The 9,352-nt window shown below is 33.9% G+C and overlaps 1 protein-coding gene across 2 annotated transcripts; it reads left to right on the top strand.

The window, feature by feature from the left end:
- The first annotated feature begins 676 nt into the window (after nt 1-676).
- On the top strand, nt 677-8,930 carry LOC116163407 (smad nuclear-interacting protein 1). Of its 2 annotated transcripts, none has more exons than XM_031477313.1 (4): nt 677-1,066; nt 7,707-7,952; nt 8,002-8,423; nt 8,596-8,930. In XM_031477313.1, the coding sequence occupies exons 1-4, from the start codon at nt 849-851 to the stop codon at nt 8,826-8,828; spliced, it is 1,119 nt and encodes a 372-aa protein (XP_031333173.1). In that variant the 5' UTR covers nt 677-848; the 3' UTR covers nt 8,829-8,930. The 2 variants fall into 2 exon arrangements, with proteins under 2 accessions (XP_031333173.1, XP_031333174.1); XM_031477314.1 differs by having other exon boundaries at nt 897-1,066; nt 7,679-7,952.
- Nucleotides 8,931-9,352: the final 422 nt, after the last annotated feature.

Below are 9,352 nucleotides of genomic sequence, written 5' to 3'. Positions count from 1 at the left end.
GTACCTAATTTATCAAATCATTTATTTTTTTGTTTTAAGTTTTAAAACACAATTATGTACTCTAGTGAGCACAATTAATAATAGTTAATTATATTTTAAGAATTGATAATTAGCAGGTTCCTTGAGGTAGTGCCATGGCTCCTTGGCTCTTTATAAAGAGCCGCCCCTGGTCTAGTCTAAAGTGGTCTTCCACGTGCATTCATTTCATCGAACTTGGAATTAACGCCATGTCTTCGACCTTGGAACAGAATGTTGAATTGAAACACCACTTCCACGTTCGCACATGGCATAAACATGGTTCGTACAAATTTGGCGAACAGGTACGATTGTGCACGCGAAAACAACGATATGCGTTTTCGGTTCCTCATATACTACAATGCGTATATCTATCTCACTTATGTCTTAACTTAACTGGTGAGGAGCGACAACCACATCCACGCACTCGCCCAACATCGCTCCGCGCCAAGAATTTAGGATTGGCAAAACTCTTCGCTCCGCACCAATAACGATGCAAACTTTGCGCGATGACCACTTCCACGTTCGAACTTGATCTGTTTGTAGAAGTGTTAAGTGTACACTCCAAGTTCCATGAAATGAATGTACGTGTAAGGCCTGCTTAAGGTATTCCGTAAATGTGGCAACATTGTATAAGATTTTTAATGGAATATTTGACAAATAGCATTTGACAATGACAACTTGTGTTTTTTAAGAATTTCACGTAGATGGCAAATAAATGTGCAAATTTTATTTATTCGTAAATTACAGTATTGGTACTTGGTATGGTAGTGTCCTTTATTGAAATACGAAACCCTAACCACTTCGGGATAATTAATTAACAGTTACACAAAATGCCAAAACATAAAAAAGAAGAGAGTTCCAGTTCTTCAGATAGTTCTGATGAAAGTTCAAGTTCGAAATCAAGTAGTAATAGCGAGACGACGGAAAGAACAAAGAAACGTGTAACCGCTAAGAAACACAAACATGAACGGTCTCGCGAATCTTCCGTAGAGGAAGACTCGCAAAAGCGAGAGAAAGTTGATGACAGTAAAATATCTAAACGAACAAGGTGAGTGTATTGTCTCCTAAATATAGGTAGATGCAGTATGTATTGTGATAAAGAGACTGTTTTCCATGTGTCAATTAAACTTCTAATAGAAAATCACTCGAAATAGTTATTTATATGTCAGGAAAATGATACATTACTGGCAAGGAAATATTGAAGTACGAGGCCCCTTTGAGTACCTACTTTAATTTCCGAGTTAGGTAATGTCATTTCACTGATGAGTTTTGTATTAAATTTTACCCGAAATCGTATCTTAATATAAAATTTCAATTTTTATGTGAATAATGTCAATCTGTCAGTGATGACAGGAAACTTAGTCTGCTTTGCCTCTGTCAGGAAAATTTTAGGCATGAAAATGAAGGTTTCAGGACGATTTTGGGTAATAGTTATTTACCCTTAGACCATATAGATAGATAGATAGATAGAACTTTATTGCTCTTGAAGTACAAAGTATACTTATATAGTTGACGCCAAATTAAGTTGGATATGACTCATCGCTATGTATTGCAATAATTAGCGTATGGAACGGTGCCTCTCACACAGATTGACGGTTGCTAGAGATGGATAGAAATTCGTAACTTGAGTCTGCTGTACAATTCATATGGGCGGTCTAAAACGTATGTCGCGCATTCCTCAACTTTTCTTCTGTCATTTCGTGTTTACCTTGTTAACATTTATTTTTACGTTTTTACTTCAATACATCAAGAAACAGTTTTTTTAAAAACTACTTTGCACTTGTGGAGAGTTTAATCGGTAAATTGTAACAACTTGCATATGAAATTGTGAAATTAAAAATGTTTGGTTTATAGGTTAAAATGCTGCGAAATAAACATCTTAAGTCTCGGTCGATTTAGATACGACTGACGTTGCTTGAATCTTAATCCGTACAATTTTAAGAATGAGTCATACCCAACTTAATTTGGCGTCAACTATAGCAACTGAGTTAAGTTTTTGCTTATTATACCTAACAAAAAAAAAAACAAAAAAATAATTAGCTTCATTATAAATGCCACAAAATAAATGTAACCTAGCAATTAATTATTAATAATTATTATGATTATACAATTTGAAAAAAGAAAATATCGTGTTTTCTATTAAAGTATACACAAATAATTATGAAATCAATATTTTTGTTTTTAACATAAACAGGTATCCACCAAGGCGACGTATCCAATGTGACGAAGTGTAAACTTTTTTGTAAAAATAACGCGAGGCCACCACTAGCACGGCCCTAGTCGCCTTAGAATATACTGAAATGTAATTTTCACAGAAAAAACTGGGCAGGTCTGCAGCATCATTAGTAAGCCATATAGTACATGGACTGCTAATTGTAACTAAAATATGGTCAAGGACATCGCCTGGGTATGTGAGTTTCAGGGTAAACGAGTCTGTCCGAAGTTGTCCGATGAGACACGATTTGAGACTGTCAACCTATAAATTAACAAACGTCAATTAATTAATCGTTTAGATATGCCTAAAATAGCTAACCTATGAATGAAGAGTATTTAAAGCTTCCTGTACTACGTGGTTACTATAAAAGCTATTCTTTACGCGATCCAAGTGGTGTTCATACGACTTTAGTTTACCCTGAGATTCACATACCCACGACTACAGTGCCCTCTATCCGTGACCACCCATTTTGTATTGAAAGCGTAGGGCTAATAGCACTCCATGTACTATATGGTCTAACTCGTATTTACCCGAAACCGTCAAGAAAATCTAAATTTCTGGGCTATTTTGACATTAGAAAGTTGATCTTTACCTGACTAGTACTGTAATATTTTTGCCTGACTCCCATTACAGTCCTAATACATGCAAAATAACAATTAGATCGTTCATTCAATAAATTATTCAATCAACGATTGGATAATTATAATGCAGACTATGTGGATATTTTTAAATAACACAAAGGATAATGATTCTTTAATTACTAACAATTAATGGAATATGTGTGGAAGTAATTATTCCTTTAGTAGTCATTAAAAGGTTTGTACGCCTTTTCGTACCTCTTTCTTGACTTTGTGGGGAGCGAATATTGCACTACGGCGGCCGCAGCTTCGGCTACATTATAACAACGTCTCGCGTAGCTACTCTTCTTCACTGATACCTGCTTTTGTACCCAGTTATAAAGACTGTATAGTTGAAAAGTACAAAGTATGAACTGCAAACTGCATTAAAATTGAATATGATTGTTTTAATTATTTTGAAATCTCTATGGAAACAATTAAATAAAGTGATTATAGCATGCGTGATTAGGTATCAAAATTTCACACATATGAATAATTTAATTTGGAAAAGTTATCTACATGTTGCGGTTTCAGGTAAAATTTTATACATAATATGTCATGGAAGTGAGTCCATCTGACTTGGAGGCATTAAAGAGATACTTGGACGCTGCGCGTCCTCGTACCTTTTCAATAAGCCTCCGCGTCATTTAAACGACCACTTTCATGACTTATTATATAAATAAATATATTCAGTTTTACTTTTGATACCCAGCTGACCAGTTTATGAATAATAATTTAAATTGTCTGGAATATAACAACCGAATGCAATGTTTATTTGGCAATCTTACTTGATTCATCTGCTTTTATTCTACCTGTAGAGAAGTGCAAATGCAAAAAAACCATTTATGGTCAGTTTCAGTCAATAACATTGCTAAAATGGGGAAAGAGGAATTATAAAAAAAATGATTAATTTGGGCTCGACATCTCCACAATTGGACTGTTGAAGACTGGAAAAAAGTCTTTTGGAGCGAATATAAAACACCATTAATTTAGTATATAGCAATAAACAAGTTGTAAATCGGTATATTATGCATGATTAAAGCGCATTTTTGGTAATACAGAGTATATTATATCAGCGAAGTTTAGACTTATCTATCTCACGAGTAATTTTCGCTGCGTTTTATTTAATTTCAATTGAGGGTACGTCTTTCTTTTGTAAAACAAAACACAAAGTAAATAACTAAGTTTTTATACTGGTAGCGCTATCTAACGGTAAAATTATAGCACCTCCAAAAACCATATCGAAATTATTTTCTTAAATTATCGATCTCACAAGTAATCTAACTCAAAATAGACTAGAGCCTGCACATCTACGCTATAACAGAAATAGTGAAAATTTGAAGTCTCTATCTATTGTAGTTGATGAGATTTAACGCGGACAGCCGGCCGGCCAGCCATAACGAATATAATAGCGTATTTTTTTCAAAAATGCGCTAAAAATTAAATTAGTGGCTGAATACTTTTGAGCGGTAGTGTGGTTATTTTCTAGAAAATTGTAATTCTGCTGTTGGGAAAAACAGCTTACAGCTGGTCTCCGCCAGGATAATAAAGTATTATTATCATTAAAATGTTGCAAATGTACATAAAGGGATGTAAGACTGTCAAAAACGTTTTTTTTTATATCTTGGGTTTTTAGCGCCGTGACGTCATACAATTTTTACATTTTTGTTTTTCAAGTAACAACGTAAAATTTTCATTAAATTATTCGTACAATTTTCTTTTTCTGAGTACAACCAAAACTGTTATTTTGATTTCGGTAAAATTTTGACAGCATACATTAGGCATAAAGGATGTAAGACCGTCAAAAACGTTTTTTTTTAATATCTCAGTTTTTTGCTCCATGACGTCATACAACTTTTTTTTCAAATAGTAACCCACATTTTTTATAGTTATTTTAAAGAGCATGGACAAGAAGTTGCCTACTTACTCGAGTGGAAGTGAGTAAAAAGATTGCTTGAAGGAGAGGACTCATTGAATCGGTTGAAAAGCGACCACCGCTACTCCGTGCAACGTCATACATTTTTTATTCTTGTGCCTTTAATTATAAAGATATTTTCAAACTATACCCCTCGTTGGCTTCGTTCAGTTACCAGCTATAATTTTTATTTAAACTTTTTTTTTAAAATTCTGATTCGTCTAAGAGCAATGGCCTTATAAACGATAAGTGATAAGTGATATTTTGCAAAACACTGTTTAAGCGAATGGCTAATAGTTCAGGCTATATAATATTTTTTTACAAAAAAAAATTAGTTACCGGGCGAAACCGGGGTTTTCAGGCAGTTGAAATGAATAGAAATTGGGAAAAAATAATTAAAACAGCTGAATTTTTCCGCGGGTAAACTCCCGGGGTTGAAAGGGGTGGAAAGTTCTGTTTTGCAATTTGTGGCAAAACTATTAATTTTAGAAGAAAATATGAAATGTAAAAGTTATAGAGATTACAAAAATGAGCAACTTTTGTATCTGCACTATTTTCACATAACCTCCAATTTTCATAGAAAAACCGGAAAAACTGTTTTTTTCGTTTGTTATTCCTATTTTTGCGAAAAAATGTCGTAGGAGTTTGAAATTTGGAGGAAACATAGCGTGTTTTATGATAAAAAAAGAAGATAATTTTTGTACCCATAAAGTTGAACCTTTTCCTCGACCTTTTCCAAGATCTCACGATTTCTGAAAAAAAACCACCTCTTTTTCAAGGGGATGAAAAATCTATTTTTTTTTCATCGTACAGAGGTGCGCGGGGTAGCAAAATTTTCGGGAAGGCTTATATTTTAATAAACAAAAATAAAAAAATATTCCTATGGCAAAAATTCGAGAAAATCGCCAAAAACTGGAAAAACAGTTTTACGGTATACCCGGTTTTTGACATGATAAATCAACATGTTGGATGTTAATAAAGATTTTTTCGAAATCTGTCTTCTTGCTTCTCTTTAATGTTTGCTTAAATATTCTCTTTTGTTAACTAATGTTCAACTGTTTTAGTTAAAACATCTTTATTATTTCTTTTTCTGCATGTTTACCGCAATAAAAGCAATTCGAAACAAAATCGGATTATCTTGCTTCCTAATTCCTGACCAATTTCTTTTTGTTTCACTGACTCTTCTTCCTGCCTGTTTTATGCTGATGCAATTGCGTTGAGCCTGTTGATAAACTCGCAAAATCTGCAATAAGAACGTTAGTTTTACCACCTAAAGCAAATGATTTGAGATGTAAAACCTGGAATAAACTTTATGAGGATTTTATTCATAATTCCTGTAAATTAACGATCAACAGGCCCAGCTTAATCCCATCAGCTGTAAAACAGGCAGGAAGAAGAGGTAGTGAACAAAAACAAATTGTTCAGGAAGCAAAAGAATTCGATTTTACTTCAAATTGCTTTTATTGCGGTAAAAATGCAGAAAAAAGAAATAATAAAGTTGTTTAATTAAGGCATTTGGGCACTAGGAAACAAAAGAAAATATTTTAGCAACATTAAAGATGAGAGAGAAGACAGATTTCAAAAACTTTTTATTAGCGCGGATCCAATACGTTAATTTATTTGCAAAAAAAGCTATTTATCTACTGTCAAAAACGGTATATCTTAAAACTTCCCTCCGTTTTTACCCCTTTTCTTAAAATTTTTCTATTGGAATAATATTTTTTATTTATGATTAATATGTGTCGTTACGAAAATTTTGCTACCCCGCGCACCTCTGTACAATGAAAAAAAATAGCTTTTTCATCCACTTGAAAAAGAGGTGGTTTTTTCAGAAATCGTGAGATCTTGGAAACGGTTCAACTTTACAGTCCCAAAAATATCTTCTTTTTATCATAAAACAAGATATGTTTCCTCCAAAGTTCAAACCCCTACGACATTTTTTCGCAAAAATAAGAATAAAAAATTAAAAAAACAGTTTTTCCCGTTTTTCTAGGAAAATTGGAGGTTATGTGAAAATAGTGCAGATACAAAAGTTGCTCATTTTTGTAATCTCTATAACTTTTACATTTAACATTTTCGTCTAAAATTAATAGTTTTGCTACAATTTGCAGAACACCACTTTCCACCCCTTTCAACCCCCGAGATTTCACCCGCGGAAAAATTCAGCTGTTTTAATTATTTTTTCCCAATTTCTATTCATTTCACTAATTTTTTTTGAAAATACATTATTTTAGAGCTATTTAGCCTGGACTATAACGATTATGTGTGCGTTCTTGCCGTATTTGCAATGTAAAATGCGCGGAGAAAAACCCTTATATTTTCATTACCATTAGGGCTAACAGCAAACAAAACCCACCGTTGTAAAGATAATTAAAAATAGGAACTTTTTGAAAAATTCCATTTTTTTCGTTTATGGGCCGTTTGGACATCGGTATCAGCAGACGAATTTAGGGGGTTAATTAATAGGCCAAACTCTACAGAAAAACATCATTATATGCTTTTTACCTTTAAAAGTTTGACGGGGTGGATTTCTAAATCACTTTTGCGCGCGCGGAAACTACTAAATAAAAAAAATTTGGTAGTTCCATTTAAAAAAATCAAGTTATCTTGATTGAAATCTTGAAAATTGACGGAGTGATCTCTTTTAACACAAAAGAAGTTTAACTTTAGCCGTTCGGCGTATGTTTGTACATTCACCACTGCTTTCGATTCCAAAGTTGAATACGGTTCACAGACCAAATGTATAGTTGCTACAGTTTTGATGTTTACACCAAGTGTTTCTGAGCAGTTCACATGACTTGTATTGAACGTTTTTGATTATTAAATTATGGTCCATGTGTAACCTGAAGATATTTTTTTTTCAATTTTGAATATTCTGTGGTCACCAATATTAATTCATATAATTAATTTCAGAATGTAATGTAATTTTTTTATTGACTAGAAACGATAGCCGAAGTGCATATGAAAATAAGCACAATGATGATAAACGTCGCAAACACAAAGATGTAGACAGAAGAGATAGAAACGATGACAGAGCGCATGATTATAGAAATAAATCCAAAGAGAGAGATAATTACCATCATCAGCGTGACAGAGGTCGCGATTATAGACAAAATAACTATAGAAATAGATACGGAAATAATGAAAACGATGACTATCGAAGAAACAGAAGAGAAGATCAGTATAGGTAATCTTTATTTCATAACGCTGCATTGAGATAATGTGTGTCTTTCTAGTCGAAACAGACGGGGGCGTAGCAGGAGTCGCTCGTTTGATCACGCTAACGCGAAATGGGGGAAAGAAGATAAAGGTCGAGATAAAAGTGGTAAAGACAAAGATAAGGAAGTCAAGAAGGAAAAGGAGAAACCAAACTTTGGCCTATCTGGTAAATTAACAGAGGAGACAAATACCTACAGGGGCGTTGTTATAAAGTATAGTGAACCGCCTGAGGCCAGAAAACCAAAACGGCGATGGCGTCTGTATCCTTTCAAAGGAGATAAAGCGTTACAAACTTTGTACATTCACCGAGAAAGCGCTTACCTGATTGGGAGAGATCGCAAGGTTGTTGATTTACCAGTTGATCATCCATCGTGTTCCAAGCAGCATGCTGCACTACAATATCGACTCGTAACATTCACAAGGGAGGATGGTACAACAGGTATGTAAACATTTTGATTTTACCAAGTTTACTAGTGAAAAAAACAAGGTTGGGCTTATGTGAACAATGAGTCTAATTCAACTGTTCACTAAACTGCCCTTGGTAATAAATTAGATAGTGATTTCTGCTGGTCTCTTGACTTTAGTAATTATATATTGTGATATGATTGTAGGTAAACGAGTGAGACCATACCTAATAGATTTGGAATCTGCTAATGGAACTTTTATCAATAACAAAAAAATTGAAGCTAAGAAATACGTGGAATTATTGGAAAGAGATGTCATTAAATTTGGTTTTAGTTCGAGGGAGTATGTATTGCTACACGAAAATAGCAAAGATGAAGCTCAGGATGATGACGTGAAGATTGAGGAAGAGGTTCCAGTTAAAAAAGAATCAAATGAATAAGTACGTACCTCATTCGAGTTTATTTGTTTAATTTAAATTAAGATTAATTCTTTACCGAGATGATTTCACTCATTTAGTTACAATAAAACTTTTGCAATATTTTATCTTATTTAATTATTTCATTGTGAAGAAGTCACGAAATTTCTTTCAATGTTGACTAATTGCAGAGGATTATTATTGCCAAAGGTGGTCATTTATCAGGGCTCTGTACCAAGACCGTGAGGGTCTATTGTACCCGCTAGGTTTTGGTCTCATTCCCTTAGGATGTCAATTTCTTTCTTCATTTTCCCAAGAAACTTATGTCTTCAGCTCTTATATGGCTCACAGTATTGCAGAGTCTTGTTTTGGCGCCCTCTGCAAAGTGGGTCTACTTTAATTGTCGAGGTCTTTTCATTTAATAGTGACCCGTTACAAGACCCCTCAAAAGATCTACAGTCGAAATGGGATATAACGACATTGAAGGGACCATATAACTGCAGACGCTATTACAAATTGTGGTTATAACCTAAGTAGATATGTACCTA

The sequence above is a fragment of the Photinus pyralis genome, unplaced genomic scaffold (genome assembly GCF_008802855.1).
Source record: "Photinus pyralis isolate 1611_PpyrPB1 unplaced genomic scaffold, Ppyr1.3 Ppyr1.4_LG2, whole genome shotgun sequence".
Lineage (NCBI taxonomy): Eukaryota > Metazoa > Arthropoda > Insecta > Coleoptera > Lampyridae > Photinus > Photinus pyralis.
This window is presented reverse-complemented; position numbering and strand designations above follow the sequence as displayed.

Bases quoted from the DNA above. Each gene is read 5' to 3' on its own strand.
- LOC116163407 (XM_031477313.1), top strand. From the start codon at position 849: ATGCCAAAACATAAAAAAGAAGAGAGTTCCAGTTCTTCAGATAGTTCT. The intron at 7,953-8,001 runs GTAATCTTTATT...GTGTCTTTCTAG, and splicing joins AGAAGAGAAGATCAGTATAG to TCGAAACAGACGGGGGCGTA. The intron at 8,424-8,595 runs GTATGTAAACAT...ATATGATTGTAG, and splicing joins AAGGGAGGATGGTACAACAG to GTAAACGAGTGAGACCATAC.